Source organism: Phaenicophaeus curvirostris, chromosome Z (assembly GCF_032191515.1).
Source record: "Phaenicophaeus curvirostris isolate KB17595 chromosome Z, BPBGC_Pcur_1.0, whole genome shotgun sequence".
Lineage (NCBI taxonomy): Eukaryota > Metazoa > Chordata > Aves > Cuculiformes > Cuculidae > Phaenicophaeus > Phaenicophaeus curvirostris.
Window position 1 is genome coordinate 6,499,793 of NC_091431.1, and position 23,863 is coordinate 6,523,655.

General features: G+C 38.7%; 1 protein-coding gene across 1 annotated transcript in view; it reads right to left on the reverse strand.

Annotated features, from left to right (window-relative positions):
• Positions 1–23,863, reverse strand: part of LOC138733426 (sushi, von Willebrand factor type A, EGF and pentraxin domain-containing protein 1-like) — a 152,185-nt gene that overhangs the window by 75,760 nt on the left and 52,562 nt on the right. Inside the window, exons 6-23 of the mRNA XM_069880597.1 lie at positions 23,675–23,854; positions 19,293–19,490; positions 16,435–16,553; positions 14,882–15,011; positions 14,116–14,223; positions 13,751–13,882; positions 12,271–12,465; positions 11,064–11,185; positions 9,095–9,203; positions 8,054–8,239; positions 7,506–7,739; positions 6,851–7,012; positions 5,956–6,117; positions 4,983–5,144; positions 4,268–4,362; positions 3,091–3,187; positions 2,367–2,480; positions 1,413–1,526 (exon numbers count right to left, since the gene is read on the reverse strand). Coding sequence (XP_069736698.1) covers positions 1,413–1,526; positions 2,367–2,480; positions 3,091–3,187; positions 4,268–4,362; positions 4,983–5,144; positions 5,956–6,117; positions 6,851–7,012; positions 7,506–7,739; positions 8,054–8,239; positions 9,095–9,203; positions 11,064–11,185; positions 12,271–12,465; positions 13,751–13,882; positions 14,116–14,223; positions 14,882–15,011; positions 16,435–16,553; positions 19,293–19,490; positions 23,675–23,854 — 2,619 coding nt within the window. The remainder of the gene's footprint in view (positions 1–1,412; positions 1,527–2,366; positions 2,481–3,090; positions 3,188–4,267; positions 4,363–4,982; positions 5,145–5,955; positions 6,118–6,850; positions 7,013–7,505; positions 7,740–8,053; positions 8,240–9,094; positions 9,204–11,063; positions 11,186–12,270; positions 12,466–13,750; positions 13,883–14,115; positions 14,224–14,881; positions 15,012–16,434; positions 16,554–19,292; positions 19,491–23,674; positions 23,855–23,863) is intronic.

The window sequence follows — 23,863 nt, forward strand, 5'->3', positions numbered from 1 at the left end:
TCTTTATTATGTATTAAATTTTTTCAATCTTAAATAAAATTAAAAATAACAATGAGTAAGCTGAGGAAGTGTGGTTTCAATGAGTGGACAGTGAGATGGATTGAGAAGTGGCTGGCTGACAGAGCTCAGATGGTGGTGATCAGCGGTGTAGTCTAGTTAGAAGACTATAGCTAGCGGTGTTCCCCAGGGGTCAGTACTGGGTCCAGTCTCGTTCAACATATCCATCCATGACCTGGATAAAGGGACAGAATGTACCCTCAGCAAGTTTGCTGATGACAGAAAAATAGGAGAGGTGGCTCATAAGCCAGAAGGCTGTGCTGCCATTCAACAAAAACCGGACAGGCTGGAGAGTTGGCCAGAGAAGAACCTAATGAAGTTCAACAAAGACAAGTGTAGAGTTCTGCACCTTGGGAGGAAGAACCCCCCGCACCAGTACATGTTAGTGGCTGACATGCTGGGAAGTTGGTCTGTGGAGGACCCAGGAGTCCTGGTGGACAAGTTAACTGTGAGCCAGCAAAGTACCCTTATGGCCAAGGACAATGGTATCCTGTGACGCATTAAGAAGTGTGTGGTCAGCAGGTTGAGGGAGACTATCCTCCCTCTTTACTCTGCCCTCATAACTGCCCATATGGTGTGCTGTGTCCAGTTCTGGGCTCCCCAGCTCAAGAAAGACAAGGAACTACTGAAAAGACTCCAACAGAGGGCCATGAAGGTGATTAGCAGACTGGAGTATCTCTGAGGAAAGGCCGAGAGACCTGAGTCTGTTTAACCAGGAGAACATTGAGAGCGGATATTACTAGTGCTCATAAATGTCTAAAGGGTGGCTGGGTGTCAAGAGGATGGGGTCAAACTCTTTTCAATGGTGCCCAGAGACAGGACAAGTCGCAATGGGCACTAACTGGAACACAGATAGTCCCATGTGAATACGAGGAAAAACTTCTTTACCATGAGAGCGACAAAGCACTAGAACAGGCTTCACAGAGCTGTTATGGAATACCCTTCTCTGGAGATATTCAAAACCTGCAGTGATATGATCCCATGCAGCCTGCTGTGGGTGAACTGCTTTAGCAGGGGAGTTGGATTGGATGATCTCCAGAGGTTCCTTCCAGCCTCTACTGGTCTGTGATTCTGTGTGTAGTTCACACCCATGTGAATGTTCTTATTTTCTCCTCAACAGCACACTCTAAGTTCATGGCAAAATCAGGAATTGAAGACCAATCACTTAGTAAATCCTCTGGAAGCCACACTTACTGGGACCGAGAGACTGCATGGGCCCAAGGAACCTAGTACATCCACATCAACATGCAACATATGTAAGATATAGCAATGAGATTGAAATACTTTGGACAGGATATGAAAACATCTTTATTTAGTGGGACATAATGATCTGACCTAAACAGAAAAAGGTGTACCTGTGAACCCTTTTGCACATGTGCAGTGGTAACCATTCTTGCCATCAACACAGTGGGCTCCATTCAAACATGGACTGGAACTACATTCATTTATGTCTTCCTCACACAAGAGACCTTCAAATAGCAAGGGTTAAAAGGCATGATCAAGATATATTCAATGTCTGCATGCTACAGTGACTGGATGTGGAAGACAGAGCAGCAATATATTGCTTACGTAACAAAAGGCTACAGAGATTAGGTGATAAAATTCCATGCTAGACTGCACTACTGCAAACATCTACAGAGATCGTCTGTGTTATTTAGATGCTGGGATGTGAAGTATGTGAAGTCCATGGTTTGTCTTTATAAACTTTAAGAAATAACCAGCAAGTGTTGCTGTCAATAAACACATAGTCATAAACCTGAAAAAGGAGGGAGAACATTTCTGGTGGAAAACAACAGGCCTTTTTTTGAATCACACAAAAGTATCTCCTCAATAGTTTATGTCAATACTCAAAAATCAGCTGCTGTTTTGGGAAAATATTCAAGCATGTCAGTCTCCCCATAGGCTGCAACACCTTCAAGGGCATCCAACTGAGAGTTAAAAAGACTGGAAAGAAAAGAAATAAGAAAAAAGTCCATTCACTTATTCATATAGCTGCAGCAGAGCATAAATTCTTTGTTTGGTCAGACCACAAGCATTTGTCTAATCAGCGTCACAAGCATTTTCTTGTATTTACTAATTCCCTAAACTTAATTTTTCTTTCTACATGCACAAACACACACAGAGACTGTCCTCAAATACTCTTTCTGTTACTTCAAAACCTATTTACATGCAGTGGAACCTTACTGTAACCTATAGATAAGATTGATTCCCTGTTATAGTCCCATTGATGTGAAATTGTGTTCTCTGTTATCTACTTGGCACAGTAACAATGCCTGTCTGAGGAAGAGCTATGAAGTGAACCAAATTACCTGAATAGCCTGGTTGACAACGGCAAATGAAGGTCCCTATGCCATCCTCACAGATTCCATTGTTGTGACAAGGAGATGATTTACACTCGTCAACTTCTGTTTCACATTTCAAGCCTAAAATGCAAAATAGAAGACTGAGAACAGGGAGAAACAATTTGAAATTGTTCAGAAACATAGAAGCCATGACTACTTAATGTAGCAAAATAAGATGAATTGCATACATTACCAGATCTTCTCTTTAGACTGTGCTTTAAGACAGACTGTGATAAAATGCTACTAGAAAGTTATGATGCACACTGGGCAACAGACTGATCAGTTCCAGATAGTGGTACTTGACACCTAACTGAAGCAACAGGCATCACCTCTTAATTAACCATGTTTGCTTTGAAGCAACTGGAAAGTTAACAGTGCAGACCTGGTGGAACTAGCTGTTTAGAGTGCAAGTTTCCAGATTTGCTAATCATAAATATTGCCAGCTGATAGGATTTTCAAATCCACTAACTTCGCTAAAAGAAACAGTATTCAAAATCCTTCTGGGCCAAACATGATGTAATTCAGCAAGAACATGAGGAACTACTTCTTATCTTAATACTTATAAATGGTAAATCTGTGATGCATATTATTTGGCTATACTCTTGCACTGAAATGTTTCTCTCCTTTATGTTTGCTCATGTTAAGGGCACAGAGACATGTTAGCTTCCCCATCTGCTTCTCAGTTTTGTACCTTTATATCCAAGTGGGCATATGCAAATATATCCACTTCCCAACTGCTTGCATGTCCCATTGTTGTGACAGGGTTCCAGGAAACACTCATGGAAGACCTGCCGGAAGCAAGAATGATACAACTACAGTAAAGGTGGAAATACAGGTAGAAAAAAGATCATGATTTTAAACTGCACAGCCTGCAGTCACTTCAAAAAGAAACAATAATACCAGGAATCTAGTATCATTATTTTAAAATAGCCTTTTACTCAGCAAAATGTGATCACTGCAGTCGTTCCCTTAGACCTTTCTTAGCTATGATTTACAGGTGACATTCTATATTATTGTATCTTTCATATGCATTCTCCACGTTGCATCCCTTTACACTGGCTAATCAGTTTCTGCTACTGGACATCAGGTGAACTGGTGGGGAAGTTCACTGTGTGGTTTTATTTCTTGTAATGTAGCAAACCTGAATTCAGCAAAGTCCTCCAGTAAATGGTTAACTAAAATCATAAGCGATCAGTTTGTCACTTGTTTATATATTATATAACGGTTCAGCCCAAATTTATCGTCAGTCAGCTTTGCTCCTATTTAAACAATATCGTAACTTTAGACTTAAACAAAGCAGTCTTGTCAGAGTTACAGAGTCAGAAGGAGATGGTGGTGGTAAGGAGGCATCTCTGGCAAACATTGTCACTGGCATAGTTTTTATCATGTGAGGCCTTGCCAATATTTCAAAGGAGGTACTCACAGCAGAATGGAGCTCTCCTTGCCTGCTCTCAAGTGTATCTCTAATATGTTGCAATAAGTAAAACAAAGATGTTACAACTGTGACTTAGCATTTTCTGGAATTCAGCATAGGAAAACATCAGATAACTGAGAGTAGCCAATCTAATTTTTAAGTATTAGCTGAACCTCTTTCATAGAGTTGACATTTCTTTTGTAAATATGAGAAATATTTCATATATCAGGTGAAGGTTAAGAGTACCAAAAGCTGATGCAGCCTCCTTTGTTCACCTGAAGTCCTAATATTAGAAAGAGAGTTTGAGTGTTCCCCTCATGACCATTGATCTCCTCTCTTCAAGAAATACAGTCAGCAAAATAATTACATTTAGAAAGGCCTTAGTAATTTACTGCTGCATAAGGTACTCTTGCTTTTATCTGAGAGAATACTGGAAAATATATCTTGTCCTTGCCTGACTGCTGACTTTGTATTGCTTGCTGATATTTTCTGGAGAGGCTGGTACCATCCTTACACTTTCCTCAGCTGCTGAAAAAGTTGAGCCAAAACCTAAAGAGGAAAGACAAGAAAATGCTGCTACCAACACTGTATGGCAGGGCTCCTATTCCATAAGGGCATAATAACTGCATGTTAGTAAGGCACCTAAAGATATGCTGATGAAGTGAATTTGTGGGGGAAAAAAGTGAACTTTACAGTTACCATTGTATTTTACGTATATTTTTTATGTAGACAGTATTTTTTGTATATGTTACACAACCATGTATTTGAAAACACCTAAGTTTCTAAAACACATATATGTGAGTGTACATACAACATACATTTTCTCTGTGTTTCTACATACGTGCATATGCATATGTGTATGCATATATATATTTATATAATAACTCTATAGTGTATATGTAGTATAGATATGCAATCTATACGTGTGTGTGTGTGTATATATGTTAAGTATACTGCTACTGAGCCTTGATAAGTATCACACAGTCACTCCTTCTCTATAACACAAAGCAAACATCAGTAGGCAAAAATAGCTGTAAACTTCACTGGTTGAAATGGAAGGTCTACTTTTGTTAGAAGAGTAAGTGGGATGATTTCTTTTAAGACTACTGCTGGCCATTCACTAGATGTTTCCTTTATTCACTTTCTTCAGCAGACATAATATGTCTTACTTGAACAATCTGTGATGGATCTGGCACCAATGACAGTTGTTGTTCCATAAAAGGGACAAGACAAGCAGTAGGACTTCCCTGGGTCTGGTTGATAGTAGTCTCTGGGACAAGGGTAGCAAGGTGTTAAACCTGTACGAGAGAATTCGCCTGCAAGACATGGTACTGCAAGAACAAAAGGACATTTTTTGAGTGATTACCTGTACCCTCACCATACCTTTCCCTATCTATTTCTAGTCCATTTTCCCTCCTCTCCTCATAGTCCTTCCTCAGGCTTAAAGGAAAAGGGTGAAACCTGCCAGGAATTCACAGGTCTAGGAGGTGGTTATTTAAATTGCGCTGATCAGTGACATGTGATTCTAGGAAGTATTTCTATCTATTCCTTTTGCTGCTCTGGGGACAGCTTTCAAATGCAACTTCCTTTCCCATTTCTCTCTCACACCTGCTTTGTTTTTTGCTTGTTTCTTCCCCTTCAAGAAGGAGGAAGGATAAAAGACATGTCTTTATTGTACCATTAATCACTCCAGACTACTCCTCCTGTGAGAGTTTCTGGCAAAGCTTCCCAAAGACAATTTGGGAGCATTTCCTGAAAAAGGTTATGCAACAAACTATGTAAAATTCAGTACATTTGTACAGATCATATGGAAGCCGTTCCAGAGATAACAGTGAGAAACATCCTGTCATTCCCTTTCTCTTCTGTAAGGGAAAAGATTTTATTTTCATGTAGATACCTTATATCTTATCATCTTACATCATCTTATTCATCTTTACATACGAATCTATTTTGGAAATCAGAAGGAAGAAATAATCAGGATATCAGGAAATGACCTATAATTTTGCTGGGAAACGCTGCTTGGCTTACACTTAACCAGAAGCAGAATTCAATCTCAGGCAGATGAACTGGATTACATTAGCTGACATTTTTAAATCTTGAAAATTTAATTTAAAAAGTTTCATAGCCCCTTTTGTTACGAACCTCCACAAGCTGATACATCCACTGCACCTCTTTTTACTGTTGATGTGCTTTCTGGGCAAGAGATGCAACTCCTGGATCCAAATGCTGGCTGATATGTGCCAAGTGGGCACGTTTCACAGGTCTCAAGACCATTAGGCGAATAGGTTCCCTGCTTGCACTGAGCTACAAGGAAGAAGAATTCATGAAGATGAAGCTTAGTCCAACAGGAAACATGGCTTCTAACCTCTGAAAATAAACCTGATATCACAATACATGTCACAAGACCGCTTATTTCTAGAGTTTACTTTACTCCGAAAGACTTTATGGGTACCAAGACCAAAAAAACAGAAGAAAAGAATTGTGGTAAGTTAATGATCATGGATTTGTGAATTATTAAGCAGTTAATTCTCTTCCAATCAGCTTCACAGATGATTTATTGCAACTCAGTTACTAATTTTGAATCAACAAAATTAATGATAAGACAATAAACAGGAAATAAAACTTGCAATCTCTTTTTCAGAACAAGTCACAAATAGTAGTGCTGAGGTGCTCAGTGCCAAAGCACTGTAGAATAGGATGCAGACATTTCATCTTTAATCATAGTAGAATGGAAAGGGGATGGAAAGGACAAGAATGGTGTCATTTTAAGTGGAAAATAGGTTCACAATCTCAAAAAGAAAGACAGAAATAAAACAAAGTTTCGAAGTCCAGATCTTCTTAAAATATCTACCCAGGCACTCTGCATGCCACAGCAGTGTTAAAACCTGGATTTTTCTCTTGACGTATGCATCAAAGGGGTGGTTAAGACTGCTCCTCATTTCACATGCTAACCTTATTCTAGTACTCCCACAATGGGGACCAAAAAGATGCCACCAGATATTCAGAAGTGGCAGTCTGAAGAAGACAAAGTTCTCACCTTTACATTCAGAGATGCTCCTAGAGTGTAGATACTCAGTGTAACTACCAGATGGACAGCTCTTGCATTCCAGCTGTCCTTCCTCATCTTGGTAGGATCCAGTCCAGCAGCTTTCACAGGTATGATGTTCCAGAGAGTAATAGGTGCCCAAAGGGCAGTTGACTGTAATGTTAGAAAATAAAAGTTTCTTCTCAGAATGCACAGTCATATACACTTGTTCTGCCCCTAGAGATCCCATTTAGCCAAACCCTGTTTATGTTAAATGCAACTCCTCCTCAGTAAACAGGGTACTGGAACACTGCAAAGATCTCACTGCTACAGGAAATAGAATCCAATTCTCTACCTTAGCTGCACATCACCCACAAGACTAACAGTGTTAAAAGACTGCACACCAAGCACTGTTTTCCTCTAATGACCAAGTGTGGCTATATTCCATTTCCCCATAGGAGTGGAATCCTTGGTACAAAAGCATCCCTTTTCCACACGCCTTGGTTAAGAACTTAAACATTCTCTGGATGTTAAACGGCACAAAGCAGTTTTGCAGTGCATTGTCCTGAGAGACCACAAGCACTGGATTGTGTCAAACCATAACCCTCTGCGAACACCCTCTACAATGCTACTTCTCAAAAGGATTCTAGTTACATGTAAGGCTCACCACACATTCTGCCCCTCAGCACAGAACCAGGCCTGCAGAAAAGAAAGGCCTTCTCGGTCTCCAGTGAGTTGCTGTCAGCAACAATGACTTCAGATGCAAACTGAAAAGAGTACATGGGTTCCTTATTGAGAGTCCTATTGAGCCTGTTTGTAATCGTCTCCAGGGTTTTAAGCAGCCGTCGCTGGTTTTCCAGTTCTAATGTATCATTCCTTTCATCAGGCAGCGGCACGCTAGCTGGGATATAAACAGAAAACACAATAAGCACACAGACTTTACAGTCAGCACTCCCAATGTGTTCCACAGTATATCAAGAGTGCAACACTCAAACTTGCTAATGGAAAGTGGAAAGCAGACCATGTGCACAATGCTCTCCAAGAACACGAGGCTGTGATCTTCCCCCCAAACCAAAAGTCTGCACTGAACTGGTGCTGTGAATGTCTCTAGAAAACTGTCCTCTGCGTTCCCTGCAGCATTTGAAGTTTTACTGAGGGTACCAGAAATATATTTTTTAAGAAGAATTAAAAGGACGATATTTTGACTTCTCTCACCTGTGATGTTAAATATTAACTTGATTTTGTGATCAGTCAATGGAACATTCATTTTATGCCTTTTGACTCGAGCAGGTGCTGCCTTTGCAGAGTCAGAGAGATGCTTGGGTAAGTCTTCATGCACTGCATCAACAAAGTCATCATAGGAATAATCCAGCTGGTTTGCTGTCCCCCAGCCAGCAGGTCCTGTGAGGCATTAGGAATTAACAAAACCAGAAGCAACATCATGTGGAAAATAAGTGTCTGTACTTATTTCTAAAATACGTCCCCAACAGAACGAGGTCTGTTTGAAGCTCAAGGTGATGTGTGCTGGCTTCCCCTCCGCACATGTGCCTACTGTACCAGCATTTTGACTAAATCGCTAGGACTGTAACAGCTTTTATTCTGATACAGCTTCAGTCATCCAGAAAAATGTGTCCTTGCGTACAGAAAGTCATTTCACAGCTAATGGGCAAACTTAAGGTTGTATAGCTTTACACTGTGAGGGTTCTGTGCTGATCTGAACCAGCATCAACGATGCTTCTCATTTTTTTAACAATCCCCAGAACCACCTATTGTATTGTTTCAGTTCTTTGGAGTGAAACTGTATGCTTTCAAAAAGTTGCTTTCTTTCAGACTAACCAAGTGGGTTTCTACAACTCTGTGTGTGTGTGCTGATAGAGTGGTGAGACAATGGAGCAAGCTGCCCAGGGAAATCTGGATGAGGACTTGAGCAGCTTGGTTTAGTGGGAGGTGTCCCTGGGGGTTGGAACTGGATGGTCTTTTAAGGTCCCTTCCAACCCAAACCATTTTATGGTTATATGATCATGAGGCACCTCAGTAAACTTCTCCTCTGTGCTACACAGGAAGTAGTATCAAAATCTGGCAGCAAACAATTCCATAATATTGTTATAAAGCCCATTCGGTAATTGTTTACTATCTTAAGAGTTCTACAGTTATTTTTGAAGAAAACATCTCACACAACACATTGTATACTTCAGAGCAAGAGGAATTATGTGCGTTAAACCTGGATGGCTAAGAATTTATTCAATCAATCATTACCGATGGCAAATCCATTTTCGTAATCGTAATTATATTCCAAGCAATGTTTCTGTGTCTGATCTTCCAATCTGCAGTCAATATCATTAACATCATTGCAGAATGATGGAACCTTCCAACATAAAGAACAATATAAAAATTAACCACATAGTTCCCTCCCTCAACTTATAAAAAAAACACTTACTACACTATAATGCACTGGTTCTATCAATGACACTGGACTTCCCCTTTCTTGTCTCATAACCCTGGCAAGGTCTGCTGAAAGAAGTATTCTTTCACAGCTGGGAATTAAGAGGGCAATTTGTAGGCATACAAGCTCTTTGCTACAGAAAATCTTTTTTATAAAACAAGTCCAATCAGTTAACCACTCCTGTATGCGAAATCCCAGCATAAAGAAATAAGGTCAGGCTTTTACTTCCTGCTGAAGATGACAGGACAGCTTGCACATTTGAAAACATCTGTGTTTTTTAAAGCTACACTTGTAGTTCTGTCAGGTTTATAGCAATGCTGTCACTTTGTTTCTAGCTTTCAAATCTTATTTCTTCATATCTGCCTCTCCCTATACATGGCAAGAGACTCACACATTCCACCAAGAGACCTCAGAAGAGAGTGAAAATCATCTGAGAAGAACAGAAACAGAAAACTTGACAGAAACTTTTCTGGTATTGATTTCTTCTGCCCTAGATCATGTTTTGGAATTGCTCTGCTTTCTCCATATTGATTTTCATTGGAAAGTAGGCTCCTGCTGATATCTCCCCTCCTTTTCAGACCTCTACTAGAATTTCAAATTCTTAGGAATAGGAATAGGCATATCCAAAACAGCCTATTTGACTGTTTTTTCCAGATTGTTCCATTTTGATGTAATTGACTGGGCAGGTCACGACGCATTTTTTCCTTATTATTTTTTGCTTGATGATAGTAACAGTCTAAAGCACTGGAACCTGGTGGTAGCTGGGCCTTAGGGGAAAGGAACAGAAATAAAACCAGCCAAGATTTCTCTACTGTAAGAGAACAAACCTGAAGCAAGGCAAGAGAGTAACAGATACCTCAGTCCAAGTGCCATAGATTGCCTCTTAGGTTTTACATAACTTTACAGCCATTTGACAAGGGCTACTGACATATATTGTGTAATTGCAGGCACTTGTCCATTAGCTGTATGTGCTGATAATGCTTTTAAGTTAGTAAAGGAGCTTTTAGTATACAAGCCTCGTCCTGCAAAAGATCTGCAAATGCCCAGTGTTGTCTTCTGGCACAATGCTTGCACACCAGGCCTGGAGATTGACTCCTGAGGCCACAATGCAAAGTTCTGCTGCTCCTGCTTTGCAGCTGAGGACAGACTCGTGGATTAAAAGGGGAGATTGTGACACTGAAGTGGAAAGCAAGAGACATGGTAGAGAAGGAATACGCTACTCCTTCAAATTCAATGCCATGCAGTTCTTAATTATAAGAGTGAGAACTCAAATTCCAGAAACCTGACCAGATTATTTGAATCACTACTACTGGATTTAAATGCTTTGGCTTAGGTACCAAACGTGGAATTGATCTACTTGTATACTTGTATATTCATGTATATTATATGGATAAAGATTACATGTATTTTATATAATATCTTTATTATAACCACACCCAACTTTCAAAAAAAACCACTGAGGTTAGGGGACAATTGACTGGGGTTTTCAGAATTGCATGGGTTCTCTTTGGAAGTCTACTGAAAATCTGTGCATGCAGGTCCCTAAGCTACTTGGGCACTTCTATAAATTCTGTCCAATGTAGCTCTGCATTGAACTGAGTTACCTCAAAAGGCCAGGGAATAATCTTTGTTTTAAAAGGAGACTTGTCATGTGAATAAGCACAAATTTCATTTATGGCATTCTGTTGTAATTTCCTTTTATGAAACTAGTTAGCTGGGAAAAGTAACAGCAAAGTATATTCTTTAAAAGTATGTAGAAGGAAGGAGTATTTACTAACCTACCATTTTACCAAGCGCACTTTGGAATGCATCAGTAAAGCTGTTTAGAAGACTGTTGTCATCACATCGTGTTGCTTTGTAGAGCACCTCAAACGATTTGAACCCATGATTTGCAAAACGATTTACTGGAAAATGTTGGAGAAATAAATTTTTACTGGTCAGTGCAAAAGTTTCAGAGATGAAAGCAGGATAATTCAGACTAAAACTGGAATACATCAAGCTAAGAAGCACTGCCTTTAAATCAGCAACCTAAATTCCCAGTATCGTATACATGGGAATGGATTACTTGTACCTCACCCAATGCAAGTGAATGTGACCCTTTGGCAGGCATCAAATTTATTGGGAAACCCAATGGACAAAAAACCCAAAGGTCTGCCATCTATCTATTTCAGCATTTTGTTAATGGAAGAAACCTGTGAGCTGTCATCTAAACTCTGTACTGACTTTTATCCTGAGAGAGAAGCAATAAATTAAAGAAGTCCTACTACTAATGCTGCTAGTCTGAATATGAAAGATTCTCAAGCAGAATTTAAGCAAATCAAGTTCCTACCTACCCAAGTTACAGATTTTGAAATATAAGATAGCTCTGACACATAACCCTCCTTTGCTCATACCTCAATCACTGCTTGTTTGCTGAAACCAAGAAATCCACTCTGGCAGAAGTGGATGCAATACGGTGCCAAGACTGGCTTCATATATAGTTCTAACATATTTATAATTAAGAAGTGACTAAAGCTGGGAAATTCCACAGCTGAAGTCTTGCATGTGTCCATCTTGAAGGAAACACACAAACATTTCTGATTTGATGATAGTTAGGCAAGTACAGCACACGCTGTGCATTTGGATCAATAAGTTGTAAACACTGTTGAAATTGCTATTGAAAAGACACTGTTAGTGTTTGTAAATAAACTGTTTCAAATATAAATTCAAAATAATTTAAGACTTTACCATCTTTGCCATATTGTGATTTTCAGGATTCAAATTCACTGCTATTTTTGTGTTTTAGACAGACTCTTTAAATAACACATTTAGAAATTTTCAGGCATTATTTCACAGTACTTAAGAAACTGCAGGCGGAGGACTGAGACGACTTTTTATCATCAATCAGAAGTCAAAATTTCTAAAATATTTTTATTTACTTCCTTATCAAACATAGTGTTTGATGGGTTGCAGATTCAGTAACGCATTATTTAGTAACAATAACACTTACAAGAGCAGCCAGGCCACTCTGGAGAATAAGGAGGCTTCCAGACACCATTCTCATACGCACAATAATAGTTCTCACTTGATCCTTCTGAAAAGCTATAACCCTCTGCACAGTGCAATGTGCAATTAACTCCCACTTCATCCGACGTGCATGTAAAATTACCGTTCACAGGCTCAAAGGAGATTTCACATGGAGAACCTATGAAAAATACAAAGATTTATACATTGATGACTGTGGTGAAGTAAGGAAACAGATAGTAAAACAGCACTGATAGGATTTCCAACAGTACCTGGTATCAACCTGATCTTGCCTCTGTTGAAGTCTATGTAAGTGTTATTTGTTACTTCCACAAAGGTGGCATCAGGCTACTGCAAAATTAATCTCAAACTCTTAAAAATGCAAGACCCAAACCTTCCTGTACTTCTCCTGCAAAGGTGCACGCTGAAGCACATATTTATTAAAATAACATAAAAAAAAATCAAAATTTTTACATGAAATTTCAGAGAATCAATTTGAGTTAACTATATTACATCTTCAATTCTAAAACAAAATCCATTCTGTACTACTGCAAGAACACATGTACTTGTCAAAATCATTTGAGGAGGGACTGCCTGTAAAATCTCAGCTACGATTTACTTTACGTAGTCAATTGTGAAGGATATTGTGAACATCTGAAAACATGTCACAAATGCTGAACCATAGTCTAAGGTGATGTAGAACTTCAAATAACACCAATTCTAAGCACTGGCTTGCTATTGCTAAGATTTACAGCAAATCAGAAATTAGAACACCTATTTGCAACTTAGCTTTTCTAAAAGCTATAACCAAAATTCCAGTCTGTGTGATTTTAAATTATCTGTTCACCAGCAGATTTTTTTTAATACAGATATACAACTGAAACATAAGCACTAGAGAGCAGAGATGAAGTAGAATTTTCACCCTTAATACCTTATCTGCCAAATTACTTTTTGGCCTTTAAAGAAGAAAGTGAACTATTGGGAAAAGGTGTATATGTAATAAACACAAATGCACCAGTATAACTATAGGTACAGACTGCTTCTAAAATATAAAGAGTGTATTCAGTGCAATATTTGTAGGTGATTACAGAAATAGTTCCAAAATGTTTTCTCTTCTAACTATGGATTTGACTTCAGCAACATCTATTAATTCATTTCACATGGTATCTGTCACTGAAAAAAAATGGATCCATTAAGTTCTTCTGCTTAATTAATCATAACTTCAGTGCTTTTAGATCTAATTTGAATTTATAGGACCAAATTTACTGCTGTCCTTCTTCAGTCTTAGACTATTTATTCATTGGTACTAACAAATATCCTGACCGCTTTCAAATTACTTCAATACAAAGTGTGAATAACTAAAAGAAGTGGAATCTAAATGTAAAAGTGTACTAGCATTGCACCCTTTATGATATTTGGTTAAAACAATGCCATATGCTCCTGACCAGAAAATTAAGACAACAAACCTTTGATTACAATGTGGATCTCACATGTCCTGTTATTGCCAGAGGGATCCACAGCCATGTACAGAACAGTTGTCTCCCCTTTGGGAAAGAGATCTCCAGGTGCATGACTCCTAGTCACAGTCAGTGGAGCACCTAGAAGAGTTAAAAGACAACCTAAACCATCATAAGCAAAAGAAGGGGGCTTACACCCAACCTGGACAAATAGAGAAGGAAATGGTGGTACATCTTCCAAACTATGTTTTCTTTAAAATAAATAAGTAAAAAAGCCTCAAAAAAGTCCTAAATTTCAAGGGATCAATGGTGAACAAGTGGGAGTTCCCTTGCCTTCCACTGTTGCATGCATGTTTTGGGGTGCACTATCTCACCTGAATTGTCTGAAAATTGTGGTTCTTCCCATGTTGCTGGGTACATGTTCTCTACTGCTTGCATGGGTGGTGGTGATCTGCATCTGTCAATTACAGGAGGTTCTGTATCTGCAGAATTTGAAAGGATGGCATGACATTAGCTTACTGAATTGCTGCCATACTCAAATGAAACCTATAATCAGAAGTCATCAGGTAAACAGCAGTTTTAAGTTCATATCAGAAGATACAAGAAAGTTAGATGCACGCTTGTAAGCTGCTGCATCTAGTAGATGTTGAGAGAATGGACAAGATTCTTCTGCTCAACTCATGTTTTTTACATTCTGTTTGCTTTCTACAGAGCAAACCTTGTTTAACAGGACTCTTGAATAATAACACAACTGTCTGACAGAAATACTTAACAATGATTTGCATCAGCAGTATGTGGAACTTTGGATATTGTTCTTTCAAGAAGAAAACAAAAAAGATATAGATGATGAAGGCAATAAGTGACACCACCATAAAGCATTTAATCTATCAGTGTGAGGAGAATTCTTAACTCTTTGAATGAAAGCAGAACAAAACACGCCCCAAACTGAATATCTGGGAGCAATGACTGCACTCTATGCAAACTATGACCAAAGACCAGCAAAGAATTTTACAGAGATGGTATTACTCCTGAGCTTACACCAACATACATAAAGGTCACCGTGACTCACAGCCTTTCTCTGCACAAAATCAGGTTTAAACCATGACAGACTCCCCCCCAGTGATTTTTACCAGCACTTACCAATAACCTTGACACTGAATGTACAGCTTGCTTCGTTGCCTGACTTATCAGCTGCTGTGTAAGTAATGGCAACTTCACCAATCGGAAGAAGAAACGGTGGTATGAAAGCTGGCGTAACATGAACTGAGACCTTTTATAGGAAAACATTTGTTATTTAAAAACCAAAGCTGGTTAGCAATCATGACACTCATGTTTTAAGAAAAGATCACAAAATATGTCAAGCCTACAATGCAAATAGCCTCTTCAAGTTATGAGGGTGGTCTTTGCAACAGTGTTCTGCTCCCCTTCTCATAAGTGCCTTCTTTATAGCAATAGGGATTTACTCAGTCATGATTTGGACTCTAACCTGCTGCAGTTTACAGCTCTGTGCATTAAGAACTCAAGGCTGACTCCTGTTCGCCTCATTGCACTGAACACACTAAGCTAGCTCAGACCCTGCTTTGTCTGGAGTTCAGCTCTCCATCTGCAAGGATAACAGACCTGGGAGATGAGAGGAGCACACAGCTGTGGGCTATCAGTACTTAAACATCCAGTTTCAATCTACCTAAGTTTATAGGTCAATAGCCCACGAATGCTTCAAAACATTCTGGCACAGAAAAGGAATAAGTGGAGTAAATAACACTTGCGCCCTATGGCTCCTTTGTCTGGCTTAGAACTGCCTTATGGAACTTGTCTTTAAAAGAACTGGTTTCATGTGAACAAAACACTTTATCTGACAATTGCGGCTTTGACAAACCAGCTACAACAAAGACCTAAGGCACTTGGTTTCTACAGTTCAATGAATGACACGATGTCAGCAAAGCTACAGTACTTGACCATGGCTATACTGCAACAAAAAATGGGTGAACTTAAATCTCTTTTACTGGGATAACTCACAGTTTCCAACTGTAGAAAAAAAAATAAAATCCTGTGTTTGCAGCAAATTAAAAGCACACACAAAGTCACTGCTCCTCTGCTGACTCATGATAAAGCATTCAGTTGCTGTAACTCGATCATGTCTGAGTCTGTAGGGAATGCTACTCTATGAAAGAGCTCTGGAGCAAGTTTTCTTTGTAATTCCATTTTCAGATCTCTCACATCTATAGTAGTCAAAGGCTCACATCTAAACCTTGTATTGGATAGGAAAATGACATTTTTCTTTCTCACTTGGAAAGCCGAAATGGGTTCTTATTTATCACAGCGTGTTTTAGTCTTTTAGATTAATGAACTGGTTTACTTCCTTCTGAGAAGAGTTTATTAAAGTTCTTCACATTCTCAGAGCTTATTTTTAAAGTAGCTGTCTCCATCTTATAAACAAGGGCACATTCTTTCTTTCGACCACATAAATTAACCATATGAGATTTTATGCACTTATACAGAATGCAGAGAATCCTGTGACTGCATAACCCTAAATAAGACAGAAAATGCTGAATCCTCAAGACACAAACCTTTCAGCAGATTTTTCTTCTACTCCTGCTTATCAGAGGAAGGAAACTCTAGTGGATCTAAAACTAATATGAAATATCTAGCTACACAAAGACTGCCTCCAGTCAAATATATAGATTTTTACTTGCCTCATCTCCAGAGTTATCCTCAGCTGTTGGTACCTGCCAGCTGATATTAGCAGAATTATGATGTTCCAGAGTCTCAGTCTCAATATTTTCTGGACAGTGGATCCGAGGAGCTTCAATATCTGATCCAGAAAAAGACAAACTGATTTTGTATGTTGGATTATAGAAGTAAAACCTCTATGATGGTCAGACTGCAGCTTGTTATAATCACTGCTTTCTGTGCTGCCTGGAATATAAATGCACATATTTTTGCAAACTTTCTGTCTGCCCCTTTTTAATTCTTGCCTACAAGCTCATACATAAACAACAAACGTCCTCTGGGGAAAGGGACTATTTTCCTATTTTCTTCCTGTATTTTTGTATGTTACCGAAAACAATGAGAATCTTTTTTCTACATGCAACCATGAATCAAGGAATAAATAAGACAGAATGAATTTGTTCATCTTATTATTCATCCATTTATTGCATGCATATATGCTTCACTGCCCACACATGACACATACAGATGAAAACACTTGTTTCTGATAAACAATACAATAAAAGAAGAGTATTTGTGAAATGGTATATGTATTACAAACAAGAGAGTATGCTGTGGAACTGACTCAAAAGAAACAATGACAAGATTTCTGGCAGAAGCTGCTGGAAATGTTCCTTAATAAACTCCTGCCACAAGATATTATGTAGGACAAACAGAATCTTCTTGTGACATATATGATAATGGTGGATTGTTTCAAAGGACGGGTGGTACAATACGGGTAACAACACCACCAACTTTTAAGCCTCAAGTTTCTCTGACAAACTTAGAAGTACTTCTTCATTTTCCTGGCAGAGGGCCTCCCAAAACACTTGTGGTCTGGTTATTTTATTGCTGTAGTGTTGTTTAATAAATGGTCTCCAGCCTCATGAGACAAGGATGCATTCAGTTCTGAACTCATCTATGCCCAGGAGGCTTTAAAACGGCTCAGAACTGATATAACTCATTTTTTTTATTACTAAATAGTTCCAGTAAAGACATAACTCAGGCAATTAAACCTCTGTAATTAAGAGTGCAAGCAATAAATACAAGTGATTTTGCCTTTCTCTGAACTCATTCTGATTAAAATTTTATTAGAAATGCACTTTTTTAAATAACTACCAGTTATGGTTCATATTCCCCTAACCACAGCCTTCAGGCTGGGGCAAATTCCATTTAAAAGTGAAATTCTGTAAAAAGACTAATAAATAAATCGGAAAGAAAATGGTTATTTTGAGCTGGCCAAATATGTTGGCAGGAAAATAGAGAAGGAGAGAGTAACAAGAATGAAGGCAACTGAAATGCAGCAGTTTATTTTTACTAGAAAAGAATAACTTCAGAGTTTCTCGGTACCTCTTATTTTAGTGTTTAATGCATTAGTAATATCTAAAATCTTGAACCCAAGGCATGCTGCTTTATCTTGAGCCAAACACTTCAACTTGTAGCCTTGTACTGGTATTGCATCTAATATTAAAATCTGTGGTTTGGCACAGGTTTACACAAAAGATTCAGAAAAACAATGTGGTACATTACAGAGTGGGAAATAATATGTTTAAAGAAAGGGATAAAATCTCCCTGGCCATTACAGAGAAAGAAGTTCCCACCTCAGTTGTGACCTGGCATGACGACTGCCATAACTGTTTTCTGTACTGTTTTTTCACCTAGTGGCCAGCGGGGGCCCCGGTTTGGGTTGGAAGCATCAGTTCTAGGAGCACAGCAGTTCAGGAAGAGGTGAATAGCATATTCCCAAACAAACTGCACTTTTGCTTATATCCTCCTATAATCCAAAGTCAAACACCTTCCAATTCAATGTGTATGTGTGTAAGGGAGTAAACAACCTAACATTTCTCAAAGATGCAGGTAAACATGGCATAACTATACTTAAATGCACAGAACCATCTTCTGTCCATCTATACACTCTGTGCACTTGTGTCTGCCAGTTTTGGCCTTAGAGCTTGCACACTGCTGCTCAGGTCATGTTAACAGCCATAACCAGTTCAAAGAATCATAGAATCATAGAACAGTTTGGGTTGGAAGGGACCTTTAAATACCCTTTAGTCCAACATTTCTGCAATGAGCAGGGACATCTTCAAGTGGATCAGGTTGCTTGTAGTGCTGTCCAGCCTGACCTTGGATGTCTCCAAGGATGGGGCATCTCTGACCAATCTGTTCCAATGCCCCCTCATTGTGAAAAACTTCTTCCCTTATATCTACTTTGAATCCACCTTCTTTTAATTTGAAACCATTTTGCCTTGCCTGACTGCAACAGGCTCTACTAAAAATTCTGTCCTTCTGGACCCTCTAACAGGTCTTTCCTGGGCTGAGAGTTCCACAGCTGGATGTAAACAACTGAAAAAACTATCCCTCTATAGTCTGTCTACCTGCCAGGATTTACACAGCCTTTACAGATTTGCCCCAACTACAGGACTTACATAAATCTGTGCTAAACCAATATTATTACAGCTGTTGCTTTACAAGGTGCAGATTCCACTCTATCTTTAAGCTAAGAGTTTTCACTTTTACTTCGAAATTTCATATTTACCTGCACATCAGGCCTTTTAGCAGGCAGCTTCCCAACAACAGACTTACAAGGTCAATCCCAGGAGACAGAGTTGATGATAAGCACCATAAGATGGCAGTCACACAGCCTCTCAATTCCACATTTTTATTACAGACTATAGGTAATTCTGACAGGCAAGCTATAGTGGTACAAGGCAACAGAACTTCTTGCAGAACATTTAAATCATGTTTTTCCCACTTCAAACCTGTCTTCAATAATTTTCTTGCTGTGTGCTTCCCTTCTATCCTGCACACATGTACACAAAAATGATTTTGTGCTGGTCTCTACCTTTACACAGAGCTTCCAGGACGTTTGCATTCCACCTCCCAAATGAAATGCACCTTAGTTCTTCTATAGCTCCAGACAAGATGAATCCTTTAGGACAGCTCAGCTTGCACACAGTCCCAAAATCAGCAGGCTCAAGTCCACATCCAGGAGGGAGAACTGTTACACCAGCTGGTTTCTGGAGGATGGGGCAACGCATTTCTACGAAAGTTCAGTAGGATACATTTTTAACTGACATACATGAAATATACGTTAAAAAAACTCTGCAAATAAAATCATATGGCAACTCAGAGGGAACGCAAAGCACAGAAGACTTTTTAAGACTTCATAGCATGTACTATGAATGCATCAAAACAGTAAGACTTGCTGAAGCTTTGTATTTCCAATGCTAACTGAAGTAAACAGTGCTCAGGATATCAGGTCTTCTATTTTCTTGCTCATGCTTTTCATACGAGGGGCAGAAACACGGTATTCTTCACGTGGCTCCACTGTATCTAACTCTCTGTCTATTTCATTTTTGGATTTCCTTTGCAACTTTACCTTTTATGGTTGCTTTGTAGCTACATTCCCTTATCTTCTATGGAAAACTGGCCTTCCCTTGTTACTTGGGAAAAGGAACCCACCTCACTACAACCTCCTTTCAGGTAGTTGTAGACAGTGATAAGGTCTCCCCTCAGCCGCCTTTTCTCGATGCTAAAAAACTTCAGTTCCCTCAGCCGCTCCTCCTAAGACTTGTTCTCCAGCCCTTTCACCAGCTTTGTTGCCCTTCTCTGTACGTGCCCCAGCACCTCAATGTCTTTCCTGTAGTGAGGGGCCCAAAACTGAAAATTACAAATTCTGAAGACCATATGCACCAAAGTGTAAACTTCCAGAAACCACAATGTGCATAAATGGGTTCAGATGTCAGAAAAGCTCTGTTTCATTTTTGAACTGCTGTTTTTACCATGTGAGGCAAGGAATGTTATTTTTACTTCAAACATGGAGGTATTAACAAACTGAGCAAAATGAGGTATCCCGTGAATGCAGTTCATAGTCTTTCAGTACTGTTTCTTACAGCAGATAATAGACAAAACAACAAGAAAAATGTTTCATTAATTGTAGCCTGTAAGAAGACTTGTAACTTCTCAGCTAGACTGTGAAGAAAGCAGGCAGGTCTTTACACAAAGGGCACATAAAGAACAACCTAACCCAGCTACAGAAAGGAATACTCTGTTCATCTCTTAGCAATGTTTTAAATACATGGAAGTGATTCACATTCAGAATGCTTCATATGCCTTTCTTCTTCTCTTCTAAATTATGCAGTTAGTAATTGAAAAGAGGTTCTTCTGTACAAAACAAAATTTAGAGTCTAAGCTTTCTAAGTACTTCCTGCCCTTTAAATTCTCAATACTGAAATTGTGTTTAAGTCCAAACAATTAATAACTGCACTTCATTTCAACAGGATGCAAATATCACAAATATTAACATATTTATTCGCTTCAGTCAGACATTCCTGGGCAAACAATGTAAAAGAGCTCAATTGGAAAAAAACCCCTAAACTCTCTATTTTGGGTGCTCAGCACAGGAAGGTAATTGACAATAGCAGAAAGATCAGAAACTGCAAAAAACAATGTTTGTAAAGACAATCTTAAAAGGATTAAAAAGTATACTATTCAGGGAAAAGGCAGAAAAAAGACTGGGAAATTATAGGCATGAACACTAGAAAAACCTGCATTTGGGAAGCAGTAACATCACTCCTAGTCAAGGTGCTTCCAACTATACTAGCAAAATCCTAGTATACTGCAATCCTGAAACACCTGGCGAACATTCAGGATAAACTTTGGTATATCTAGCCTGAGGGAATCTCTTCCAAGTGGGACAGGTTTTTACCAGAAAAGAATCCCATAATAGGGTTGTTAAGCTTTTTTTCATCTGTGCTCCATTCCAGAATTTGATCAAGCTGACACTGGAATTTTGACTTTGTGAAGAGCAGAATGATATCCATAATATTATTCATATGGATACAGAAGTAATAGAGGGAGAGAGAAAACGTACTTGTAGAGAAAGACAATAATATGGTTTTGTCTGCAACTGCCTGTGATGAACCAGAACACTGCATTATAATTCTGAACATGAAGATTAATTTCAAAATCACCAGGCATTCATGCTTCTTTCCTTCAACATTTTTGCAAACACAATGTTTCAAGGGAAGGAATTGGTCAACTGCAATTAAAGTGTGGAGTAGCAACCCTTTCAACACTAGGTGGCATCAGCACCCTGGATGCCATCTGCATTTTAACCTGCTCCACTAAATCTTGAACAAAGAAAAGACAACAGTATCTTGCAAAATTAATTAATTTAAATGTGCTGGATAATTAATCTTTAGCCAACGGGGAAGCAAAAACAAAAATCTGACTGTGGAGTTTATTTTTTTTCAAATTGCAAAAGCCACAAAGCTTCCCATTCAGCTGATATATTGTTTATAAACCACCTACAATAGAAGTAAACTCATAAGTAACTCATTGCTAACAGCACCTTCCATGAAAAATATGAAAATTTAAAACATGTAATAACCAGATTTGCATTAACTCCCAGTCTCTTGGAAAAAGATGTGTATGACAAGAGACCTCACAGAAGTGACAGTAAACAATCTAGGCTATGTTATGGTACAGTGTCAGTTGTGGTTACAGATGGTTGCAGTACAGTCTCAGTGAGCTAACTTTTAAATACGGTAAACTTTGCATTGATGTACACTCAGACTGAAAAGCATTCAGAAAAAGGGAGACCACTGTGAGGTCCAAGAAATCTTTTGAAGGTAAGAGACTGAAACCAATTCAATTTCAATTTTCTAATGGAAGGGTAGGAACCTGATAAATCATAAATTAAAAATGCCTAAATATGGCAGGATTTATGGTATCTTTTATGTGGCAGATGATAAATAATAGTTAGGAGCTGTTCAGACTAAAAATAAATGGAGGGTATCTCCATGATAACAATGGACATTCAGAAAATGAGTACAAAGGGTAGTTTTTGAGGAGTATATTATTTCTTCTGGTTTTCATCCTTCCCTGGGTAAAACTCCACACATCTATACTGAACAAAACTCTCAGCAAGCTTGTTCTAAGTATCAGTCACGACAAAAATAGCAGAGACATTTTTCAGCTAACACTCTTCCCTCTGTGATAATCAAAGGTAATTTTTATACTAGATTTTCAGACTCAGCAAAAATAAGCTATTGCCACGGGTAATCCAGGAATGGAGGCAATATTTCATGGTGTGAAGAAATCTTCTGATACAGAGTAGAGTTGGATTTTAATAATCAAAATGCTAAGCTAGGAGGGATGAGTTCAACTGATGAATAGAGTTAATCTTCCAATTATAATCTTCCAACAGGATTTCAGGGTCCCTTCCTTTTGAAGTTAATTGAAGTTTTTCTACAGACTTCAACAGAAGAAAGATTAGGATCTCTTAACATACTCTCTTGATAAATTAATGCTTGTGGATTATTTTCATCATTTTAGAGAACATATCTACAGTCAGAAATTCATTCTTTTCTCACATGAAATCCACATTTTTAAGTCTGCAGTAACACAGTAAAAAATAGCCACAGGTTAAAGCCAAGTAACCCTACTTGCATTACATTTACTGGACACAGGTGGTAGGTATTTCACCCTGACTTCAGTCACCCCTGGATCAGCTTCTGAATTGCTGGATGTTAAGCTTGTGGTGTTTTTTTGCAGTATACTCTTGGAAGTGTTTCAATAGTACTTCTTCATCTTACTTTTATAAGTTAATGTAATGCCTGTCACTAGTCCTAAATGAGTACTTCTGAAATTCACGATCCTTTATTTCTGGAAAAACCAACATATGCTTACCTATCCCTGAACAGCTGGTGTGACTTCTGAATCCTGACATAGGTGCTGGGTCCCTACCTTGCCTAAACTCTTATTTCCTGACGGGAGTTCAGCAAAAGTGACAACTGCCACATCTGTACTAGGCACTCGGCACCCACAGTACCAGGCTAACATACCTTAGGCCTTGTCTGGAGGTCATCTTTAGCTCTATGATTGTATCCTATCCCCTGGTTGTTCATATTTAATCCGTTATACAGACCTACGATTTCCATGTTTCCTACAACACATAGTGTGACAGTGTCTTAACACTCACCATATGCAACAACATTATAGTTATCAGCTGTCTGTGCTGGATTTCAACGATAACTTTCTGCATTTACAAATTCATTTGCCTCTCCCCAACTTATAAGACCTGTATGAAAAAATCCACAGACAAATCCTCATTCCTATATTAGTTTCATCATATGTTAAAATAGGGATAGTTTCTTACTCACGACAACATGTCAGAAAAGACTGCACTCTGACATGAACAGAGTGTGATCAGATACCTACCTACACATTTTGGCTCTTTTGAATCCCACTGTGATGTTCCCTGGCAAGTGAGTTTGGGGTTTCCTTCTATTTCATAGCCCTCATTGCAGGTCACAAAACATACTGTCTTATAGGAGATATCAGCTGTTGAACAATTAATGTGTCCATTTTCAGGAGCCCGAAGTTTGGGACATGTTCGAACTGCAAAGG